Source organism: Diaporthe citri (genome assembly GCF_014595645.1).
Source record: "Diaporthe citri strain NFHF-8-4 chromosome Unknown scaffold_5, whole genome shotgun sequence".
NCBI classification, from domain to species: Eukaryota; Fungi; Ascomycota; class Sordariomycetes; order Diaporthales; family Diaporthaceae; genus Diaporthe; species Diaporthe citri.
In genome coordinates, this window is record NW_025064850.1 from 432,088 (window position 1) to 456,160 (window position 24,073).

Here is a 24,073-nt window from a genome sequence, read left to right on the forward strand (position 1 = left end):
CACTGCACACGACAGGCGTCATAAATGTGCGGAGTGTTGGACCTAGCATGCAGAGTGTTTTGATTTTGGTGGACTATGTGTAGTCGTCGGGTATCATGAAAAATTGCGGCGGGATTGTTTGATTAGACGGTGGCCGACTCGGGGCGGACGAGTGCCAGAAGGGACGTCGACGAGCACAGATTAGAGCCTGCTGATTGGGATTAGGGGGGTCCACGGTGTTTATTTGATTGCGACTGGGGTGGGATGGGTTGCGGCGCCGGCGGATGCTTTGTCGCTTGCTGCTGTAGTATGTAGGGGTCTGGGTCTGGGATCCTGAAGCGCTGGGCAAATTAAAAGCGAGCGAGGCGTGCTCGGGTCGCGTTCGTTGCTCGTTGCTCGATCAAGGCAGCTGTGGCAGCTGGCAGGGTTCAGCGGTAGAGGGGCGCCGTCCGGGTCCTCTCAGTTGCAGATTATAAATCCCTATAAACGGCTTCTCTCTACCCGTACAGCTCCTGGATCACGGATGCTGGTTGAATTGATGTCCGGCCAGCTCAGTGCATGTACCCCAGGGCCGCCCAACGGGAAGAGGAGGGGTAGGAGGATAGGTGCAGAGCTGGACAAATGGGCCTTGTTGAAGAAAGGAAAGGCGGGAAAAAGAAAATGGAGTTCGAGAATGAGAAGAACAAGGAAAAGTAACGTGAACGGTGGAGGGTACAATAGGTACCGTACCTAGATAGGTAGTAGGCAGGTTGGGGACAGAAGGATCACAGTTGCAATGAAGGGTGCCCAAGGTGTGCACGAGCACGGGGACGGGGACGGGCATGGAGCCGTCCAAGTGCGTGCGCGCCCCAGTTGCGCCCGCGAACAGCAGATTGATTGATTGATTGATTATTTGATTGACAACTGACAGACAGGCAGGGCAGGGCAGGGCAGGGCAGGGCGGACTCGGGGACAGACAAACGGACAGATAGCAGAAACAGCCCGGATGACCGACTGACGACTTGATGCACCAGTCGGGCGAAGATCAATACCCAACATCTCCCTGTCACCGAAACCATTCCTCTTGTTCTCGGTGGCAGCCGTTGATCTGTAGGCTAGGTGCCAGTGGGTGCGTGCCTAGTCTGCCGTAGAAGGTGGTACGTAGTCTGCTCTCCTCTTCTCCCCCATCCCATCCTGTCTGGGTTCCCTCTCTCCGTCTTTTGCATCTTGCATCTCGCATCTCGCATCCACACATCCACCCACAATCCATCCACAAAGACAGCCGTACAGCCACACAGTCATCCTGCACTCTGCACGGAAAAGGCAGGCGACGGCCCTCCTGGCTTTGGTCTGGGAATTGCGAGGGGATGGGCACGGTCCCGTTGTGGCGTGTGGTGTGGATGACGGCCGACTGGGGAAGCCAGGGGATCACCGTCAGTGGTCACCGCAGGACTAGATAGTCTACTGTCCGCGGCACGCAAGAGGGATAGCAACGAGTTCCTCGGAAGGCTTGTGGCATTCCACACCTCCATTGGTCCCTCCCGTCATGTACCCATCTAAAGACTGCCCGAAACGGGCGACTTGCCGACTGATTGGAACACTCCTGCTAGCGCGAAAAGCCTGTAACGGAGACGCACACCACCAACTACCTATGCAGCTATGTAGGCACTGCGCTGGGCACAGTAGACTTAGGTAGTGGACACCCGACAGCCTTCATGCTGGGCCTTGGCCTGCAGGTTTCAACACTCGGCGTGCTAGTGCCTGCTGGGGGATGAATGGGGGGACTGGACCTGCTGCTGGTCGTTGATAGGCGAGCTCTTCCTCCCGTCCAACCCTGACCTGCCTGACCGTCAGGCCGTCCAGGCCGTCCCAAACCTCGCCTGCAATCGCCTGCTCAAATCACAACCTTCGCCGCCACATATCGATCCCCTTCCACCCCGCGCACCCGTCCTCCCCCAGCAAGCCGTTCCCCCTTTCGCCCACCGTCCATGAGGAGCGCCTTGCAGCATCTCCTTGGTACTGCAGCATCCTCCTACCACCGTGCATCCCATGACCGTGATCGCCACTGCTCGAGTGGGTCTCTGGCCTGACCTGTTCTGACCTGCCCCGTGCAGCTGCCCCGTGCTGGCCTGTCCCGTCCCGAGGCAGCGCGAGTGCGATGAGTGAAGTGAGGGCGAAGGTGATCGTCTCGGCTCAATTCAGGGGTGCATGTGCTGGGCAGCAGTAGCGCGGCCCCGTCCCTGTTTGCCCTTGCAGCTCACCTCCACCAGGTGGTCCCCAAGTGTGTGGTCTGGTCTGAGTCCGTGTGTCCAATCACCACCGTCCCTCGGCACGGCATCCCAGGATCTGACCGTTTTGCATCAGCTTCGGCCTAGCGCGGGCGGGGCGGCAACGTGGTGCCCCGGTAACCTGGACACCGTCAGGTCCGTCTGGACTTCTGGGCTTGTCCGTCTGTTTGCGAAACTTGGGATCGACGCGTCGCAAGATTTGGACGGCCGCTATCTCGCTGTCTATCACTTATCAGCTCAGAAACCAGAACCCATCCAGGACGTCACCGTGTTGACTTTTTAATCACATGACTAGCATACCCTCCTACAGAGCACCTACCAACCGAGCATGCACTGCAACGACTTCTCAAGCGACCCGAGTCACGCATTTTCCGGGACTGCCAGATCACTGCCAGATCAGATCCATCATCTCCGACCCTGCATCCATCCTACCAACAACGCGACACAGACCAGACCGCAAGACTGCATGACGGTACTGCGTCTGCACGGAGCAGATGCTATGTATGCCCTGTCAATGCTCTTGTTGATGGTCCCGAGGTTGAGCCTCCAGGAGGGCTGCCAGGCAAAGCGTGCTTGGGCTGCCCGGAAACGTTGGTGCCATCATCTGTGACAGTTCCAACCTCAAAAGAGACCGTCGGCCTCGCTCAACTGCCGTGGCCGCCTCCACACCCAACCAAGCCCATCGCGGGCAACCTGCGGCGTGCGCTCGAGAGAGATTTGGCAGCTCGTGCAGGTTCGGACATTTTGATTCATGCGCCGGTCAAGCATCCCCATGCTTCCCCAGCTGCACCTGCCTGTGGTCCCGTGATACGCGTACCCAAGCACGTGGTCCAGGCCAGCTCCGGACGAGATATCAGAAATCGACCGTGGCGGTGCAGCAACCTGTCTGGCACAATCATCCACGATGTTCCAGTAGCTCTCTGCTGAGACCATGAAAGGCCATGGCCTTCTTCTGTCCTATGCATTGTGCCATGTCCTGCCCTACACCGTTTGCCGTCAACCCTGCCAGATCGTGTTAGACCCGCGGATTTGGAAATGCAAAACGCCTAGACGGGCAGAGCAGGGCTTGTTCCGAGGCTCCCATGAGCCTTAGGCGCCCGGGCATGCAAGGGAGTCGTCCTTCCAGAAACCCCCGTTGAGCGTTTATGCGACACCCACCATCTTGGTCCATCAGGACATCCCGGGTGCCCCCCCCCGGGTGCCCCGTCCCATCACCGACTTATTACTCGCAACCCATCGCGCAGCACAGCACAGTCGCAGTTGCCACAGAGCTTCAGTGTTGCTTTGTGCTGGGACGTCGTATCGCGGTGGGCTGGACTCTCGTGTATTACGTGATTATCAAGGACATGTCTGCGAGCACCCTGCCGCCTCAGGTATCTATCAACCCACGAGGTTGCGTATGGCGCCATAGGCTCCGATCGCCATGATCTGAGCACGTCCACATCACAGCAAGGGCTCTCGTAGGGCCCTGTCCGCGGGAACATCGTGCCCAGGGTTCCCCAGGTGTCAAGGAACAGAGATGTTGTGAGTCGTTCATCCAGAGACCGCTACTAAGCGAGCAGCTGAATTCATGTCATGCCTCAGTAAACAAAACATCAGTCATATCTCGTGCTGCTGCTGCTTGAACCTGCCACGTCATGACGACAAGACATCAGAGTCCGGAGGCTCTGAGCCCGGCTGGGCCCTCGAGGAGGACCACGGGACGGACAACGGCGTGGTGCAGGGAGTCATTCTCGGGCTGCCGACCATGAAGCTTTCTTGCTAGCCGGGCCCGGACCACGCCGCCAGAGAGCCAACCTCGTATAGAAACTGGTGCCTTTAACTGGCTGCCGGCTCACGCTTCCTGCCTACGTGTGCGAGGAAAAGTGCTTCGGCCTTGGCCGGCGATCTTCATAGACTAGACACACACATGTAGAACCTCCTCGGCCGAAGCCCAAGTAGCATACTGAACCCGCCCCGAGGACTTCTCACGATCCAGGCCGCCACACCTGGGCCCGCATCTTCGGGCGGAGCCCGCCCGCCCGCATGAAGAAAGAACGATCCCCAAAACCCACCGTCTCCCCGCCTTGATCATTATCACATCACGAATCACACACGGCACGATGCTAAACATTCCTAATAACAAGCAAGCCCAGTCGTGTTCCCTCCCCCCCCACTCACACTCACACAAGTTCAACCCCCCAAAATAGGCGTGGCGTGGCGTGCCTACTACTGTAGTCAACCAGCTCGTCACTTATTCTCCGGCCGTGCACCAGCGCTAATGCCGTGGGCGGTCACATAGCCTCCCCAAGTCCGCGGCACGTGTGGCACCGATCTCCATCCCACGGGGGGGGGGGGGGGGGGGGGGAGAACGAACGACTTTTTCTCGAGAGCACGGCCTTGCACGGGTGGCGCTGCTCTTGTTTCTCTGAAACGGAACTTGGAAAGGCAAGATGGGATGGATGGGGGGCAGGAGCGGTGTTCCCAAGCGAGCAGAGTTGCGTTATTAGAGTACGTATTATGTCTTGTAAGTCAAGTTATTAATATCAGGCTGGAATTTTCCTGTATTGGACAATCGTGCAGATACCCGCGTCGAAGTCGTTCGGTTGGGTAGCGTCACATGCCGGGCGCCGTCCTTATTCTCTGCGACTCTGCGAGGCCCTGTTCGGCACAGATTTCAGCCAAGACGAGCATGTTATCAGGCCGGTATATTGGACCGTGGGCTGCCCCTGGCTGCTAGGTCCTGTCGCTCCCCATCGTCTGATCTCACTAGAACATGTAGACTACTCACTCTCGCAGCAGTAGTAGAGACGACAGACACCTAGCCTGCGCGTACTTGTTAGTGCGCACTGCAGGAGAAGGCCGGTGTTGCATTTCGTCAAGCCTCGCGCCACAGGCGGCACTTCTTTGGGACGGCCATGTCTGCTTTGGGGTGCCGATCACTCGGGACATGGAGTTTTCTGGTTCTGAGGACCCTTCGCCCAGGACCTTGGGATACTCTTTGGGACATCCCCAGCTGCTTCGGGTACCCCTATGCGACGACCTCAATTTCGAGATCTTTAGCCCGTCGCATGCAAGTGGCTGGCTTCGTGCAACCACGGGGGCAGCTGTCAGTGGCTGGCTGGGGGCACATCGCGCGGAGCTGCAGGCAGATCATATACACAATGGATATCAGACTATATGGTAGCTGCGGACAAGCGCCCTATTTGGCTCCCAGGTCCGGCACCGTGGCTTTCGTATGGAAATTCGGCGTGAATACTGCGAGTCTGCCTCTGGTTTGTGAACTACCGGTATGTAAGTCGAAGCTAGGCTGACTGGCCTGGCCGGTTTGCAGAGAGCATATCTAGGCCAGCCGCGCATAATGTCGGTGAAAACTCACCGTATCGGAAGGTGCTCTGGTGAGATCCTCTGAACAAATTGTGTGGCTGCCTGGCCGATGATCCTACACTTGCAGTAGACTACAGCTATTGTGTAGCTGGCCCACCCGCGGGTGAAGTCGCCCGCCTCCTGCACGTCACCACGTGGGTTGGTGGTTCTGATGCAGGCAGGGATCTCCTTTCAACGCGTCTCACGGCGCGTGCCCTCCGTCTCCCACAAGAAGACTAGATATCAATTCAACGGCTTGCACCACAGTGGGGCGCCAGCCATACTGACCGTCAAACCACATCGATCTCTGCTCGAACTCTGCAGATTCTCCGTCCCTTCGCGGCCCGGTCAAGGTCATCCTCTAGTGCGCCGAGATGGCAGAGGCCATGGTCGAGGCCAGAGCCAACCACCCGGGCCATCCCGAGTGTTTCCCACTGGCTGGGAGCACTTGACCATTTTTCTCGATTCCAACAGGAATTACTAACTCTCGGCATCGATATCAAGCCCGTGAGAGCCATCCTCCGTGTCAAGTATTGCGCCGGCCCCGTCGACGCGGCCTTCTAGACCAAGGCGCCCTCGTATTTCATCTCATCTATCCCGAGTCCACTTGGATATGTTATGGCCTCATGGTGTAATCACATGGTTGCGAGTACAGTCAACCACGGGCCGACATGTTCACCGCATGGACTGCTACCAGTCATCCTATGACAACTTCGTACTCTCCATGTTGACCCAAATAAGTGGTCCGAGGACAGCGGTGGATCTGCAAGAAAACGGGCTCGGAGATTCGCTGTTCAGAAACAGAAATAAATGTTGCGCAAGTTCTCTAACGGAACATTTGTTACCTCTTGGTTGGTTTTTGCCCCCTCTGTTTACATACGCGCGTCTGTCTGTGTGTGTGTGTGTGTGTGTGTTTTGTTCGGATTCTTCTTCCGAATGATCCGCTTCACTGCGCGATCATGAGCTGCTGTACACCATGCGGAAACGGTCAACCGAAAACACATGGTTCCAGCCTCAACCAAACTTTGGCCAAGTAATTAGAAGAGGTCATTTATCTATAACTGGCATACGAGCCACCGTGGGCCAGGAATCCTAGCCAGCCAGTCACTGTATCTAGAGTATTGGTGAGTCGAGTGATTCGCCATCTTCCAAAAAGAAATCACGCGTCATTTCAAGGATCTCAGAGCCAAGAAGCTTGTCATTAGATTGACGGAAGACTGCATTGGTTTTCCCTTCATGAAGATGGAGAAGGATCGACTAGAGGTGGGTAGCGAAGACAAAAATAGAGCAAGGGGGGCTTTTATCGGCTCGACGACGCCCACGATGGGCTAATTAACGCAACATTAAACCTCCGATTACACGAATTCCACCATACAGAGCCCTCACACGGTATTGCGCGCTAGCATGGTCTTGGGAGACATGCTTGGTGGCCCAAAGGACATGGCTAAGGTTTGAAGACTGGCTTCCAGCCTCTAGAGCATATGTCGACTTAGGCGGCAGCCTGGGCAGCGGTGACGAAACCTGGTAGGATGGAGGTGACCGGGCCCAGGAGGAAGGTGATGAAGTTGATAAGACTGAGGAGGCCAGACAGGCTGGCGGAGACACCGGTAACGTTGCCGGGCAGGGGAATGAAGCCACCCTCTGTGACATTATCATTAGTGTTGTCTCTCATTGTTTTTGTGATAATCCGGGACAAGGAAAACCACTTACGACCCAAGGCCTGGATACGCTCAACGATGGGGGCTGCCAGGGACCGGATCTGAGAGGCGATGGCTAGAGCCTGCTTCAGCTGCTCAAGGCTCGTTCCGGCGGGCAGGTTGTTGAGGATCGAGGTGACGGTGGTGACCTGGCCCTGGATGGAGGACAGCTGGGCGACGATGTCGGCGGGAGAGGAGGTGCCGCCGCCGGAGGGCAGGGGAAGACCAATGGTGGGGAGGTCGGTGATTGGGAGAGCAGGCAGAGGAGGGAAGCCGGCAGCCGAGGGCAGACCGAGCTCTGAAAAGATTGTAAGCAAAGCTGGCTCAAATACTGTCCAGGCAGATGGGAAACTAACGTGCGATGGCGAGGATAGCTGTTACTCGCTTGAGGACCGTTTGGAGAGAGGGGACAACGTCAGCAGGCTTTGTTGGGATGGGGACGGGTGGCAGCCCAGGGATTTGTCGAGCATCGATGTGGGCATCAACTTGGGCATCAATTTCGCTCGTGTACAGAGCTGTCTCTTCGAAGTTGATTTCGTTGATGGGTGAAGCCAGAGTGACACTCAGGAGGCTGCCAATGGCAAAGATGGCGGTGAAGGCCTTCATATTGATGATGGATATCTGGGAGAACAAAGTCTGAATGTTTGGGTGTAGCTTACTAGATGCTGGAAAATTATCTGGAATAGAAGTGCGATGATGGCTGGAGTATGATCTCTTTGAAGGTGGTTTACAACGCTCTTTATATATTCTTTACCGTCAAAATTCTTCTCGCATGAAGCGTTTCCTGTCATCGTGACATGCGCTGCACTCGTCTCTTGGATGAGAGTGTACCCAAGGCCGAGACCACGCCGATCATTCCCGAGCACGACATTCCTAACCTGTCAAGGCTCACATGTATATTTGAAGAAGGGTCCAGGTATTGGCCATTGCACTTGATAATGAGCAGTTGACTTATCTGCTCGGTTCTGCAAGGCTGTGTTGTAGATCTACATAGTCTCAGCTCCCAGATGCTACATGATTCGCCACAAACTTGGATGTCTAGGAGTTCTTGGTTGACGCGATCTCCCTATTGGACTAAACTATTCTATACTATCTTGTCTCTGAAAAGGTGAAACATACCCTAAATTCGCTATTCCCTCGCAGTGCAATTCCTCTCCGACTGGGAATGTTACCCCGCAGGGTCCTTTTGTCAGTACAATTACATTTTCTATGTGGGCATAGGAACCTTGGAAGCATTGATTGTGAGAGTGCGTCCAGCTGGAACGAGGAAAGCATGGGATGGGGTAGATGCATCCTTTTACACAATTTATACTATAGGACAAGGTAACGGTCGCCATCGAATTAGCCGCAGGTGAATCTTCTGAATGAATAGTGCTCTGGAGCTGGCGGCATATTTTCGCACAGCCAAGTCCATGGCGTGCTGCAGCGTAAGACATTGCTAACAGACCGCTGGGTGACTATTCTGGGAGAGGCATACTGGCATAGGCATGCATGTACACAGGCATGGCTGGCATGCTGTTGTTGGGATTTACTATTTTAGAGACCACATGCAAGCTGATCATCGGGTGATCAACATACCAGACATGGGATTGTGGAAAGAATACGATATGAGAGAAAGTCTCGAGGTTGTCCGCGGAGTCTGTTGTCAAAATGAGAGGGTCGAGGGCCTATTTTGTCTGAGACCCAAAACAATTCTAATGCGATATTGGCGAATCGGATATTGTAGTTCAATCATGTATCTACATAGAATTCTCAAGTATGTACTCTTGGCAAAGAAAGGTCTCCGGATGTCAGCGCGCCGTTGGGTAGCGCCAGTGTTGTCTCACCCACATTGCAATAACTCAATTGTTACATAATAGCTCGCCATCAGAGAAGACCCAGTGCAGGAAACAGTTGAGACCCAAGAGTCGAGCAAATGCAGGGAGTAGGACGTTTGCCTCCGGCAAAGACCCACGCCATGTGGGCTCCAGGCCTTTGCATGTCTTCAGGACCAACCAGCGTGTCGGTAACACGCCCTACAACCATCATCACAGAAGAATTGAGTAGGGATAAGCGATTGCTGCAGGGTATGGGTTGTGTACAAAGAAAACCTAAGTGCATTGGTTGCGGTGGTGACATGACGGTCGTTGCCCAACACCCGCTTATGTAAGGCAGTGCCCAGGCGCCCAGACCCACATTTGTTTACTTTGCTGGCCAGCCCTGCCAATCGCTTCTTTCCACTTAGACGATAACGCCGACTGATCTCAATCGACGCGTTTAGGACGCGTCTCTTGTCTCTGAAACCATCCTCCAACACCCAACACTGGATTTGGTGTACATGATGTGCTCATGACAAAGGAATCGTTCATGCCGCCGGCCACCAACTAAAACATGGACGGAAAAAGACGGACACTAGACGATGACGTCGTCGACTTAACCAACATCGACGACGATGATCCCATCCCAGACCTCAGGGCCGGGCTAATCGCCAGACGACCCAATTCAGGAGCATCGAAAACCGACGACTTCCTCTTCCTGTCAGATGACTTCGACTCGACGGGAAATCTAGGCGCCGACGATTTGGACCCCTCCGAAGCTCGGCCCGCCAAGAAACAATGCGTCTCTGGAGCTTCCAATTTAACTGCTGGAGGCGTACGTGAGCAAATTGTCCAAAAGTCTACGACGTCTGCGGCAGGGAGAATCCGAACGGGACCTGGTGTACTTCAGCCAGCTGGCCCAAGAAAGCGGAACGCTCCATCAGACCCCATCGAGTTTACGAGTTCTCCCCACGCTCCGAGGTCCTCGAATAAGCGCGACGCGATCTCAAGTGACCCTTTTGCAAGCTCTCCTTGGCGCGCAGAGAAAGAGAACATCATTGACCTGGTAGATGACGTTGACGATCCGTTCGCGAGCTCCCCTCCGAGGGGGACAGGAAAGCCGATGATGCCGCCCAAACGTGCCGGGAAGAGAGAGCCCAGCCCAGGACTACCAGGGAACAGCCCGCGGCAGGCTCAGAAGAATATTCGAGGGTCCAGGAATTCTGTGGGATGGGATCACATTTCAAGCTCTGCTCCTGAGGCCAGTGTCCGGGAAGACCAGTGGGGCTTTGACGTCCAATCTTCGCGCAACGGTCTCGCGAGAAGTCGCTCTGGGGGAGTTGACTTGGGGGACCTGGCGGATCTTCCCATGTCGTCTGACAATGACGACGACGACGAGTTCCCTGACATCGGCGGCATTAAAAGGCCGAAGCTGAGCTCCAACGCCATGTCAAAGGCGATAACAGCACCGCGAACCTCAGCGTCGAAGCCATCCACATCCAAAACAAAACCTACTACTGAAGGTAAAGCAGCTGCGAGAGAAGCCGAGAAGCGGAGGAAACAGCGAGAGAGAGAAGAAAACAAGGACCAGAGGAGACGGGAAAAGGAGAGGGCAGCGGCATTAGCTGAAGTGAACAAGGTCAGGACCGACAAAAAAGTCACCACGCCAGAGATGATCGTCGACCTTCCTTCGTCCATGAACCCCAGCGTCAGGCTGCAAGTTGAGACACTCCTCGAGGACCTGAAAGTCCAGCACTACCCGTACAACAGCCCCGTTAATGGCGTGGTAAAATGGCGGAGGAAGGTCAGGGCCAGGTTCAATGAGGACGAGGGCTACTGGGAACCAATCCCAGTCGAGCGCATCGAGCCCGAGAAGCACGCAATGGTCCTCATGCCGGCAGCTGAGTTTGTCGAGCTCGCCCTCGGGGCTAAGGGCTCCGACCTCGAGGCGCACGTCCTCAGGATGCAGCGGCACTACGAGGGCGACCAGCTCGTCTACATGATCGAGGGCCTGACCCCCTGGATGCGCAAGAACCGCAACGTCCGTAATCGCCAGTTCCAGTCTGCGGTCCGTAACGCCGGCCCCGACGCGGATGCTGCAGCAGCAGCAGCCACCGCTCCGCCCCCGAGCAGCCAGGCACCCCCGAACCGCCGGAGGAAGGACCCCAAGCCCCCGCCTGTCTACATCGACGAGGACCAGGTCGAGGACGCGCTGCTCCAGCTGCAGGTGGCACACGGCGTCATCATCCACCACACGGGTGCGCCGATCGAGACGGCGCAGTGGGTCGCGACATTCACGCAGCACATCAGCCAGATCCCGTACCGGCGGCAGCGGGACGCGGCCAACGAGTCCGCCGCGTTCTGTATGGATAGCGGCCAGGTTCGCACCGGTGACGGGCCGGCCGACACGTACGCGCGCATGCTGCAGGAGATCGTCCGGGTCACGGCTCCCATCGCATATGGCATCGCAGGCCAGTTCCCGACCGTCGGCAAGCTGGTCCGCGGCCTGGAGGATGAGGGGCCCCTGGCGCTGGAGAGCATCCGGAAGAGCGCGAACAGGGATGGGGCGTTTACCGACCGGACGATCGGGCAGGCTATCAGTCGGAGGATTCACAAGGTCTTTACGGGGAGGGACGAGGCCAGTACGGATATCTGAAGGCTGCGGGATATTCATGCATATTTGTGCAGGGCTGGACGTCGAGCGCCGGCGTCGAGCGCCGTCTGCCGTCATTCCACACCACTGTATTCAGAGGGTGACTGACGACTTTGGTCTTCACTGGGTTGGTATTGTTTCTATTATTGCCCTCGGCCACAAAGAGGTTACGAGGCTGTATCTATCTAAGATCCTCCATGAGGCATGTACACCGCAAGAATATGTAGACATTAACATCCAAAATGGACCAGTCAAACCAGTGCCCCCTCAGCCTTGACCCACAATAGCCAAGACAAGACAAGACGACGTCACAGCATCGACCCCAAGGCCCACAGAGCAATTAGGGATTCCTAAGCGGCAGCTTCCTCGCCACCCCAGGCAGCCCAATCCCCCCTCATGCTCTCCACCCCGACCCGGACAGACCTCGTCGCAGCCGGGCCCCCGGCGCTCGCAACCGTCACCGTCCTCGTCTCCGCGGCCGGCTCCCTCGTTACCACTGCGTCCGGCTGGGACGCGGCGGGCCCCGCGTCGGTGTCTGCGTCTGCGTCCCGCGACGTGTTGCTGTTGGACCGCGACGGCGGCTCCGACGACGACGACCCCTGCAGCGGCCACTTCACCTCGGACGTGCGCTTCGGCGGCTGCTGCGGCTGTGGGGCGGGCCGCGACTGGATGGTGTTGGCCGTGGCATTGTTGTTGGTGTTGTTGCTATTGTTCGGCCTCTCGAGCGTCCCGAACGGGGACACGGTGGTGGTCTGCAGCCAGTCCTGGAGGTTGTAGTCGGGCTGGATCGACGACCGGGGCCGGAACGGGCGGCCGCCTCCTCCTCCTCCCGCCCCGCCACCCTGCACGCCGGGGACCGGTGCTGCTGCTGGCGACGGGCCTGGTTGTGTCACCTTGGGGAAGACCTCGTACTTGGGCGTCCTCGGCGTGCCGGGACTACTATCCTTGCTCCGCGCCGCCGGCGGCTCCGACAGCTTCGGCGCCTTGCGCTCGCGGTAGTTGGTGCTCCGGGCGTATCCTATCTGGACGTCCCCTGGCCCGCCCCCGCCTGCGTCGGCCCCCGCGCCCGTGCCCATTCCGGTCTCTTTCTCCAGGCCATACCCCTTGGTGACCATATCATTCCCCCTGCTCCCGCCGAAGGACCGGGCCCTCTCCGAGCCGATCTTGGTGGTCCCGCTGGCGGGGGACAGCATCATGTCCTTGACGTCCCTGGCGATGGCACCGTACGCCTCGGCGCCCGGACCGCCGCCGTAGTAGCTGCTCACCCCCGTGTTCATCGGCGCGGCGGCGCGGTCCCTCTGCTTGCGCTTGTGCCGGATGATGAGCCACACGACCAGCACCGTCAGCAGCGACGAGCCGATGAATGTCCCCACGATGGCCAGCGCGGCCTGTGTGATTGAGACGGCGGCACCTTGGGCCTGTTGGACCTGACTCTGTGCTTGGTTCTATTGAGAAGGTCAGTGATGGGGACGGGCCATATGTCGAGATGACCAAATACAACAAAGGGAGTACTATACAGGTACCACTGACAGCGTCTTGCTTCAACGAGGAGAGTAATACTTACATTGGCGAGCGTGATCTGCGCCTGGGCATCGCCAACCTTGCTCGCAAGCTCGCCCGAGGCCTGCGCGAGCGCCGCCGAGGCACTGTTCGTGCAGCTCGCAAACGCCGAGCTCCCGCTGGACTGGGCAGCGCTCACGGCCTGTGTCAGCGACTGTACGGACTGTGTGGCCTGCTGGAGGCTCTGTGATAATTGTTGGCTCTGCTGCGAGAGCTGCTGCGACGACTGCGAGAGTTGCTGGCTCTGTTGCGAGAGCTGCTGGGATGATTGCGAGAGCTGTTGGCTGGCTTGTGAGACTCGCCGGGACGCGTCGCTGAGGGACTGAAGGGCCTGCTGGGCGGACTGTTGTGCGGACTGGAGCCGACGGTTGAGGTCGTCGATCTGGCCCTGGTTGTTGTCTTGTCGTTGAAGGATCAGTGGATTCAATAAAGGTGGCGTCGTGATCTGGGCGGCTTCCTCGGCAGTGGGTGACCTGGCTTGAGGACGTTGCAATTCATCGATATCTTCGCCATGTTGTGATGGTATGCGGATCTCAGATGTGTATTCCTGGCGTCGAGACGGTTGGGTTTCCTCATTAATTTCCTCCAATGGTTCTTCATCCAGCCTATTCCTGACAGCCACCAACGAAACGGCCTGTTCCACAGAAATGTCTTCCCTTCCGAGTCTCAAGTCGCTCCGCTCGGGTTTCCTCGTGCCGTCGTTCGCCCAGGCACAACTTGACGAGAGCAGGAGAAGCAGAGCCAGCTGTGTTATTCGTCTTCCGGCCATCGTGGATTTGGTGATGACCAGCATCAAAGGAGGCGGCTCCCAGAGCTATCGCGCAGAGATCATTGTCCGTAGACCTGTTATTCGTACTCGGGCATGGCAGCGGGAGGCACGGCTTGGACAAGTTGGGTTTACCAGAACGGCAATACGCTGCGAGATCCAACGACCGGACGAGGCGGCGAGTGAGCCTTCACGGAGAATCCCTACACCAATGTCTACGCGGGGTGTGTGTGATAGTGATAGGAAACGTCTGTGTACGTGTGCGAGGCCAGGCATAAGGCAGTCCGCCCTCCCCCCTCCCCCTCGTCACCTGGGGTGCGAGCCTTTGCAGGATGACGGCGCAACTCTGAACCTAAGCGAGCTGTCAAACGTGGGATTGGGGTGTTCCGGGAGATCGTCGGACTGCCAGACAAAGCAAGGCCATCCTCCTGCTGGTCCTTAATAAGGCCTATAATAGCATGGCAAGGCCAGCTGCGGAGTGGGCGCCGACACCGAGCGCTGTTGGTCCTCGCGGCTCACCGTAACCTAGCATGATTTGGCAGGGTCAAGGGTGAGAATAGAAGACATCCGCGTTCCGACCACATGGTGCGGGACATGGAGGCGACTCGTAGGAGCGGGGACGAAGGCGCTCCTGGGTTCATCCGGACGCTGGACGACAGGAGCAAACACACAACAACATTTAGTAAGGGACAGACGAACCCCCCACCTGGCCCTGACACTGGAAGCCGCTTGGCAACCGGAGCGCTGCTGTTGTGATTCCAAAACAAGCGAAGCGGGGTGCGGTATCAGAGAGAGGTGAAGGTGTTGTGAGTTTCTCAAAACGGTGAAGGGCGGACGGTGGAGGGTGAAGGGTGCAGCAAGGAGACATGGGTGGTGTTGAGCCTCATGCACCGCGACACTGTAACAATGCCTTGGCTTCCAGCTTCGACAGGGGAATGAACCAGATTGCCAGACTTGTCGATGCCCTCACTCAATCCAGCCCGTTCAGGCCCGGCATGATGAGTTGGTATTCTTGCCGTGTCTTCGGGTCTTGATCTACGGGCCGGCGAGTTAGACCATCGACCTCGACCATCATCACCGCGAGCTTGTGCTGTCAGGGCTGCTGGGTAGGACCTGTCGTCTGTCAACAGGCAGGACCGGCGTCCTCAGAGGGCCGCCCCGTTCCCTTGACTCAGCGTTTCAGGTGCTTCATGCTGACAGACTGCGGGCCCTCTGCCCGTGGAATCTAGATGGTGACGCGAGCAGATGGGCTAGAGGTGAGGAGTTCAGGCCCGATTGTTGCTTGGCCTGCCGTACTGGAAACGTCTCAAGTCCTTGCAGGCACGGACCAGCATCTCGCCCACGACGTCAAGTGCTTTAGATCGGATGCTCGGAAGGGAGGGCAGCTACCCCGGTCGAGCCGTCGCCAAGCTTTTGGCTGAACCAGGGTGCTTGTGCCGCAACAGGCAGTCTGCTCGCCCGTCCCTTCCCAGGATGAACGGGCGTGGCGCTCGCCCTATGAAGCCTCAAACGCGATAGCGAGCCCGCTATCGACGAGGGCCATCAGGTCGGAAAGAATTGTCACCTTTGCTTGGCAGCCACGAGTTTCTGGCACGAAAACCCGGTACGAGGCAGGTGATGTTAAAGCACGCATTGTTGAGAATACTTGGAATTGGAAACTTTGTTTGAGGTGAATCGCCATATCACCACTGATATATAAACCAGGCTATAAGTCAGTGCTGACGGAGACTCAAAAGCCAAAGAGATGGGCACGTTGCAGAAGCGTGGTTTCGAAGGGAAGGGCACAGGGACCACGAGGGATCCTACTCTGGCCAGTCTGGGCAGATCGCCTGCCGTCCCTCCTGTCGATGATACCGAGCCGGTGTCAAGTTTGCCCCGTAGTAGACCGAGGACTTCCCCAAGCCAAGCATCTAAAAGTCTGCCTCCATTGACTCATAATGATGATAAATACATCTTTGATCAAGAACGCGATTATGGAATGCCCCGCCCGACATCGCATGACGCCCGTTGCATCACGCGAGGCCCGGGCCAGTCCCATTCCCGAATCTCCTTTGCCCCCGTGAACGCCTTTCATTATGCAAGCAGCGCCCAATTCGGCTGCGGGTCACTTTCCATCTTGTTGACCCTTCGAGCATGTCACATCTTGCCGACCCGCTCGGTCGCCATGCCATCAAAAGACCTGTTCAGGCCGCGTCCAGGGCTCTCGTCCACTCACACTTGATGTTCTTTCCTTCCGCCAGACCCTTCTCGTCCAGCACCGGCCACGTGCTGGGTGCTGTGTCATGCGAGCCATTGTCTCCTACACGGGCAGCTTGAACTTCTTGCCCTTCAGTACCTTGTTGTAGTAGACCCAGAAGAAGTCGCTGTACATGACAGTCTGGACAAGGCCGGCAACAACTGCGATCCAGTCCACCTTGTGGCCCTCCTCGGCAAAGTACCGGTATATCCAGTTGGGGATGTACAGGGCGCGGTAGAGGCCCAGCGCGAACAGGTAGTGGGTAGTGATGGTCTCGGCCTCCCCAGTGCGCTGCAGCATGAAGAGCTGTGGCATGATGGCCACGGACTCGAGCCAGATGGAGAAGGCCCACAGGATCTCCGACACGGTGTACTTGTACGGCAGCAGGATGGCGAGGACCGCCGCACCTCCCAGGAGGTATTGGACTCGGAAGGTGTCCACGTTCGGGTCGTTGGTGGGCTTATACGCTGTCGTCATGAGATAGATGATATAGCCCTGCGCGCCGATGAAGGCGATCTTGAAGAGGAGGTTGTAGAGGCTGTTGGTCTGGAATAGGTCTGTCCGGGATCTGGTTAGCCGTTGCAAGCGCCGCAAGCGTTGATGCCGGGTTTCATCACCACGTACCAAGATATCTTGTGACGTAGACCAGGAGATAGAGGGCTTGTGACTTGAAAGAGATGCCCGAGCAGCTCTGGGACGGTCGTTAGTGTGTGCTGTGCGATCGAGCTTGATCTGTCCGGAATTCACTAACACTCAGGTCGATCATCTTGTGAAGCAGAATGAAGATGGATCCCAAATGGGAGAAGTCCGCTGGGAGTCGCAAGTCAGTGCCTCGTTGCCAGCTGAAGCCATCGCAAGGGAGCCAAGATACGCACCTGCGACGCGGAACACGTTCAACATCTTGAATTATCTGGCCTTGGCCGCCTCGCCTTGTGGAGTGGAATTAAAGAAGTAAAGGTTGGTAGACCATGGGAAGCCAGAGCGAGCTCGATCGTGGATTGAGCGTAACGGGAGCTGATGGTATCCGAGATGCGAAATGCCAATGGAGCTTGACCTTTGATCAGTTGGGGCCAACAACAAAATGACGACCGACCAGCTGTGTGGGTTGAGGGAGCTTCTGCTAAAGGACACGACGCGATTTGCTTCTGATTGGATCCCTGCTGAGGACCGCTAATTTGGAAACAGAAACAGGAGCTGCTTCTTCCTTCCTGCGGCCTGCAGGAGCGCACGGATCACCATTCAGGAACCGAAGCGGCCATGTCATCCAGCTCAGTGCCGGCCTGCAGCTGTCTCTCGGGAAGCTAACAATATACATCTATGTCAGCTCTAATCACCAGTAAAGCCAGGTAACCCCCTAACCCCTTACCTCCGGCTCAACGGCTTCAGCGGCTCATCGCCCCGTGGCGTACAAGATTACCAATCCTTGTACAGGTGATGCCGTCTTGGACGTCAGTCGAAGCTTCGACGGCGACAAGGAGAAGACCCCCAAGAAGGCCGTCCTTCATTACCGTACAATAACTCAAGAGACTCCAAATCTTTACACATCCGCGACCTCACCTGTATACCATCTTGTGAATGCTGACTTGCCCGACTTAATTTAATTGCATTGCTGACGTCGTAGTTAAGCCCTCGTCATCACCACTCCCCAGCAACAATCATCAACGCTCGCGGCAAGACTGTCATTGAAACGAGGAAGGCTCACCACAGTACTGAGGGCCCTCCTTGGATAATCGTCGGCAACAGGCTCCATATCAAACGTCATGGCCGAGGCAGAGACTGAGCCTCTACCACAAGAGGCACCACCACTCACAATCACCGTCACCAAGGGCGGCAAACCGCTAGACACATTCCACCTCACAGCAGACGCCATCCTCAACGACCTGCTGATCGCCTGCGAGGACAAACTAGCGGAGGGAGCGGACGAGTACGACTGGGACAAGGCCAAGTTCATCGCAAAGGGCAAGATGCTGAGGGCCTCGGAGCACGGCGAGCAGGCGATAGCCCACCTGGGCGGCACCAAGGTCACCCTGCAGGTCCCCACCCTCGAGGCGATCCAGGACCTCCAGCGGTCCTCCGACGCAGCCCGGGCGCGAGAGGCCCGGCGCCTCGCCCAGAACACCTCCGCCGCCCGCCCCGTCGCGGCCCGGCGCACCCGCCCGGACCCGGCGCGCGCCCAGGCCGACGCGCAGTACACCTTCCTGCGGGTGGAGCCGCTCCCCGGGTTCAGCAACGCCGAGCGCAGCCGGGCCTTCCTGGAGCGTCTCAAGGAGGACCCGGGCATCCGCGCCGCGATGCGCAAGCACGAGTTCACCGTGGGCTTGCTCACCGAGATGGACCCGGCGTCCAACACGCAGTCGAGCCACGAGGGCACGACGCGCCTGCTGGGGCTGAACCGCAACAAGGGGGAGGTCATCGAGCTGCGGCTGCGCACCGACGCCTACGACGGGTACAGGGACTACAAGACTATCCGAGACACGCTGTGCCACGAGCTGGCGCACAACGTGCATGGGCCTCACGACCGGAAGTTCTGGGATCTGTGCCACCAGATCGAGAGGGAGGTCCAGGCTGCGGATTGGAAGAGCGGCGGGTACTCCGTTGGCGATGGGGATTATTATGAGTCGCCCGAGGATGACGTCCCGGACCACGGGGGTTGGACGGGAGGCACGTACGTGCTTGGCGGTAGCAGCAACGGCGGCGGTCTGAGCAAGAGGGACGTCATCGCGAAGGCTGTCGAGGAGCGCATGAGGAGATCAAAGTCGGAGAACCAAGACGGCGGCGGCGGCGGCGAGGGAGGCAGCAGCGCGGCGCCGTGAGTCGTCTGAGCGGCAAAACTATTCAGCGTCGAGGGGGCTTGGCGGGTTCTCGCTGAAAACTGCCTTGAGAGAGCGTGACAGCTCGAAGTGAGGGCGAGTTCCCGAGACCAGATGATACCCACTGCTTCGGGCCTAATTAGAGGGCTCAGTCGATGACATCTTCTGAGTCTGTCAGTTATATGGCTCTCGAATGTGCTCTGGTCACGTCTCTCACACAGCGTGAGAGGACGTCATGATGTTGTTGTGGATGAGCAACAGCCCTGCAAGGGAGATCGTCGCTGCCGCTCTCCAGTGAAGCACATCCCTTGGAGTGAGCACGTGGGCACTCCAGCGCCGTTCTACTGGGCGAGAAAGGACGCCTCGCCGGATCTCGCTGATTTTATTGCGCAGAGTCCTGCCGTTTAAAATGATCAACCGTACTTGACATTCCTAATTCCAGCTTCACATAGATCCTTCATAATAGTGAACAGCTGGCCATGGCGGGAAAGCGGCATAATCCTTTCAAGCGAGACCATGTGCATACAGTTACAAACTCACATTACTGGACCGGCCGCAAGTGATATAGAGAGCAATCCCACATATAAGTTGATGTTTCATCTATAGTTTATTTAGGGTATCATGAGAGCTATGCCTATCGTGTACAGCATAATAAGGTGAGGCGCGAAACTGCAACCTCATCTCGGAGCTAGCGCCAAGCCTGGCGCCGGCAGTGTAGTCGACAAGCCAACCGCGGTAACGGGCTAATTTAGACTGGATCCGCCCGTCGCCGTTGGAGGATCGTGGCGAAACCTTACTTAAGCCAGGCCAAGGTCAAGCTCGACGTCGATTGTTGAATCCTCCCTGCGCCATATGCAAAAAAACGTTGTACTCGTGTGTAAAGCATCATCCAAAGAACGCCACCGCAATGCTGAAAAGACATAGTTGTTTCCTTTTCCCGACGGCACTGCGCCGTTACGCCGGTTGAGCGGGTAGCAAGCAAGCACCGCTGAAGCACGACGTAGCCGCGGCTTGCCTCTGAAGCCCGCGGCCGGGTGTGCACCGGAAAGGGTGCCTCGACGGCGCTGGGTGGCGTCTCAGTTCCAACGGGAACTGTTGCGAGTCCCTGAGACGACCCTGCGAATGAACCGCGTCGGTGGTGACGAGCGAATACATCCCAGAAGCTTCGGCTGCAGAAGTAGTCCACACACAAAGACCAGCAGGACCACGTAGGGGAGGCCAATGTCGTCCCATGATGGAAAGGGCCAGAACTCGTGGTATAAAGATTCCCAAGCCTCGGGGATCGAGGGTCTCTAGCCCTGTTGCAGAACCCATTCCTTGACTTCAGGATCCCAATGGTGGCTAACAAGAACAGTCAGCGCGATAGCTCCTTCTGCAGGAGTGAGAATTGGGAGACATACCCTTGCCATTCTGTTGTTACCAAACTTTTCTTTCCATACTCGCTCATCAGGACCGTGTCGAAAGCATACGGCACCGTGGCGGGCACACCCTCGAACTCGGTCTCGCGCATGGGATACAGCTCCGTGGTCTTGTAACGGTGGTTGTTCTTGCATGCCCACACACCAGGCGCCTTCTCTGGGTCCCGCTCCGCAAGGCCGGTAATATCGATGAACATGCCGTTGCTCGTGTCGATCCACCGCGCATCGATGACGTTCATGCCGTTGCCGCGCACCCGATCGACATGGTTCGGGTTCACGTCCAGCAGCAAAACCTTGCTCATCTCCTCGCCGGTTGACTCGTCGACGTACCGGTACTCGTGCATGGTCCGGTTGTAGTGGTCGCCAAGGTACTGGAGGGTCGAGGCCGTGACTTGGACGTCGAGGTCGTAGTCCCATGGCATGATCTGCCCGTTCCACCACCATCCCAACAGAGTGCCGTGCGCAAGCCATGTGTCGATACCCAGGGCGCGGAATACTGATACGTAACTTCGAATCAGGTGCCGCAGCGCAACACGGTGCGCGTCATAATCAACCTCGCCCTGGAAGTAGCGGCCGTCGTAGTGACCCAGCGCCTCTGAGCCGCCGGCCTCGAAGAAATACTTGCCACCTCCTTTGGATTTGCTGTCTCCCCATCGTTTTCCGAGTTTGTCAGGCAGACCGAGCACCGTCGTGGCCAACGAGCAGGTAAGAAGCAGCGCCTGTGACAGCTTCATAATTGCGGATTCCCCAGAAGATGTTTTGGGGCAAGACAGAGTCGTAAACCCAGGCTAACCGCTGTGATATCAGACGGAAATACAATAGTCTGAGGACCAATGTTGATGAATACACAGTACGACAAAAACAACGGCTGTTGCCGGAAACCCGGGCAGAAAGCGCTGACCCGTGTCGAGAAATTATGTTGACTACCAGATCTTGGCTGTCGACAGGATACGAGCTCGCGTGTGGTATCGTAGAGCAAGGCGGGTCCGGAACTCGGTGGTCAAACACAGATCGTGTGAACTGGACTCCGTGATAGGATAAGAGGATTCCTCAAACGAAGTGGGTCAGCAGGAAGCTGCCGTGCCGGAGTTGCAACGAATGTTGAAAAGCTCGAGGTGATTCAGCTGGCTGGGCTGGTGGATGATCTCGTTGATGTCCTCGTTGGTGGTGTCACTAGTGCCCGTGACGCGAGTTCGTCGGCGCAGTGCTGCCGGCTGTGACAGAAGCCGTGGGAGCTTAGCTGAGAGTACACAGGCGAGCCGGATGTGTATTTGTACAGATAGCCGACATGCGGTGAGGAGTGGGGCGATGGACCAGAGCCTCTCAGTCCTGGGTGTAAGGCACCGCAACTTGATCCACCAGGTCAGGTCAGGTCGGGTCGGATCAGCCCAAGGCCAGGCGGAGGTGGAGACTGTAGGCTGTAGGAGGCCGGGCAGGAATCCTGTGGGATGGCGATGGAGGAGTGTAGGACAGGGAGGAACCGTTCTGTCGATGAACTTGGCAGAGCACAGCGGAGGAACAAAAATGAATGTGGGAGGGTGTAAGTAGGTAAAGAAAGCATGAGCGAGTGAGGCTTTGCGGTTGACAGACGGTACAGGTACGTGGAACCAGGGGGGGGGCTCGGTGTGGAATTGCGTAAGACAGCCCTGTTCGTCTGGAGCGGCTGGATTGTTGACGACGGCATCAATCAGGGATTCAGGGAACGGGATGAGGGAGAAGTGGGCCTCGCAAACATCTGATCCTGGGGGCAAGATGCGAATGCAGATGCGAATGCAGATGCGAATGCAGATGCGGATGAGGACGCAGATGTGGGCGCAGTGGCGTGCCGAGCGCTCTGCTGTGCTTTGATCCTAAAGGAAAAGGATAGACCAGGCAGTACAGATTATTTGTCGTTCATGTTATGTTGTTCCTGGGCATTTGATGGTAAAATATTTGGTATTTGCTGCATGTCTGGAAACATGGCCTTCGCCATGGTCCTTGGAGGGGGTCTGCAGTCTGCGGACTGCCGTCTGCATTGTGCTATGCACATGGGTAAAACTGTGTTTCTGGGGTTGTGAGTGGTCGTGTGCCTGGTTTCCTCTTTCCCTCAACGGACCCAACGGCATCATCGATATTTCCTTCCTGCCCTCTTTTTTCGTCCTTCTCTGCCTGTGGCTGTCGCGTGCACAATCTCCTGTTCCGTTCTTTCCGACATTGGCTGCAACCGACAGAGTGTGCCAACCCCTGCAAGCCCAGAGGCACACGCGTCTTGGCGCCAGTTCGTCATGGACAGGGTCACAAAGTTACATGGGGTCAGAGAGCAGGATGCAGATTTTAACATCCAGCAATGCCCAGGGAAGAGCCTCCCACGTACCCATAGATAGGTAGTATCTACGGCATGCCCATTCACAAGGGCCATCACCACCCAACTCGCGCTTAATTGAAACTTTATTTGGAACGGGGAGTTGTCGAGACGCGTCCACCGAGCAAAAGCTTGCGCGGGCTTGACTCGCCGCGCCGTCCGACACTGTCGACTGCAATCAATGCCATGGGCCCCATCGCATGGTCCATCCTGCCATGCCTGCCATGCCTGCCATGCCTGCCCTGCTTGGCCGTCTGTTCTAAGACTGATGACTGACTGTCTGTCGTCAGTCGTGCAGTGCCATGCCCTGCACCGAGTACCCGCCCCTCCTCAACAAACTGTGTCCAGTATGCCGGCCTGTGAGTGCTTTGGCAACACCAAGAAAGCCAAGTTGCGCACGCTGGCAACCAAAACTCCGGCCCTCTGCAGACAGCAGGCCATGATCGACAACCTCAGGGGCTTCCCAAACAGCCTGAACCACCAGCATGTCACCGTCTCTACTGCTCCAGCTACAGCACAAGACGCGGTGTTATTTGCTGCAGCCCGCCCACCAGGCGGGCGCCACCTCACGCAGCTCACTACAGATAATCCTATGCAGCAGATGAGGCGACGCGCGGCCCCGTCACCGCACGTTTTCTCTCCCTGCGGAGGTGTCCCAGGCCCTCGGCTCGGGTTCGAGCTAGCTGCCCGTTGTCTAGCAAACGACCGCCCGCCACTCCGGAGGCCGTCTCGCTGACGCCTCTGCTATGCGGGTGTCGCTTTGGGGGCAGGATTTAGCCACCACACTAAATTTGGCTTGACGACTCTCTTGTCTCGGAGCCGCGTAACAGTTGGCAGTCTGCCCCCCTGCCCCCCTGCCCCCCTGCCCTGGGCTGCCGTTCATCCCGGCCTCCCGGTCCCCACCGGCGTGGCATTGCCGCGGGAGGGGCGAAGCAGTCTCGCAGTGTGTGACGCGCCCTCCCGCCGCCCGACCCGGCCGTCCCCCACGCGATACCCGACGACCGACTCGGTGTGCTGTGTGAAATAAGCCCCCCAGAGGACCGAACCCATGCCTGCGCACCAGCAGAGATCCAGCCCTGCGGGTTCCGCAGGCGGAGCCAAGATCGTCTGTGCCAATTTATCACCGACGGCAGTGCTGTCAGGATCTGCTCACAGCAATTATGCTGGTGTTGTAAGGAAAGTTCTTTCTTGCCAGCAGGTGGACA

At 57.4% G+C, this 24,073-nt stretch overlaps 6 protein-coding genes across 6 annotated transcripts; 2 read left to right on the forward strand and 4 right to left on the reverse strand.

Moving 5' to 3' along the window:
• Positions 1-7,080: 7,080 nt before the first annotated feature.
• INS49_010826 (uncharacterized protein) lies at positions 7,081-7,894 on the reverse strand (the record flags this gene model as incomplete). The annotated part of the gene is made up of 3 exons (XM_043171549.1): positions 7,081-7,232; positions 7,302-7,586; positions 7,645-7,894. The coding sequence occupies 3 exons, from the start codon at positions 7,892-7,894 to the stop codon at positions 7,081-7,083; spliced, it is 687 nt and encodes a 228-aa protein (XP_043023294.1).
• A 1,764-nt stretch (positions 7,895-9,658) lies between these two features.
• Positions 9,659-11,740, forward strand: INS49_010827 (uncharacterized protein; the record flags this gene model as incomplete). The annotated part of the gene is made up of 1 exon (XM_043171550.1): positions 9,659-11,740. One exon carries the CDS (start codon positions 9,659-9,661, stop codon positions 11,738-11,740), a length of 2,082 nt encoding a protein of 693 aa, XP_043023295.1.
• A 347-nt stretch (positions 11,741-12,087) lies between these two features.
• INS49_010828 (uncharacterized protein) lies at positions 12,088-14,066 on the reverse strand (the record flags this gene model as incomplete). The annotated part of the gene is made up of 2 exons (XM_043171551.1): positions 12,088-13,182; positions 13,302-14,066. 2 exons carry the CDS (start codon positions 14,064-14,066, stop codon positions 12,088-12,090), a joined length of 1,860 nt encoding a protein of 619 aa, XP_043023296.1.
• A 2,296-nt stretch (positions 14,067-16,362) lies between these two features.
• On the reverse strand, positions 16,363-17,199 carry INS49_010829 (uncharacterized protein; the record flags this gene model as incomplete). The annotated part of the gene is made up of 4 exons (XM_043171552.1): positions 16,363-16,856; positions 16,924-16,990; positions 17,051-17,109; positions 17,175-17,199. 4 exons carry the CDS (start codon positions 17,197-17,199, stop codon positions 16,363-16,365), a joined length of 645 nt encoding a protein of 214 aa, XP_043023297.1.
• Positions 17,200-18,059: 860 nt separating this feature from the next.
• INS49_010830 (uncharacterized protein) lies at positions 18,060-19,112 on the forward strand (the record flags this gene model as incomplete). Its single annotated transcript, XM_043171553.1, has 1 exon — positions 18,060-19,112. One exon carries the CDS (start codon positions 18,060-18,062, stop codon positions 19,110-19,112), a length of 1,053 nt encoding a protein of 350 aa, XP_043023298.1.
• Positions 19,113-20,401: 1,289 nt separating this feature from the next.
• On the reverse strand, positions 20,402-21,261 carry INS49_010831 (uncharacterized protein; the record flags this gene model as incomplete). The annotated part of the gene is made up of 2 exons (XM_043171554.1): positions 20,402-20,450; positions 20,510-21,261. The coding sequence occupies 2 exons, from the start codon at positions 21,259-21,261 to the stop codon at positions 20,402-20,404; spliced, it is 801 nt and encodes a 266-aa protein (XP_043023299.1).
• Between the last annotated feature and the right edge of the window lie 2,812 nt (positions 21,262-24,073).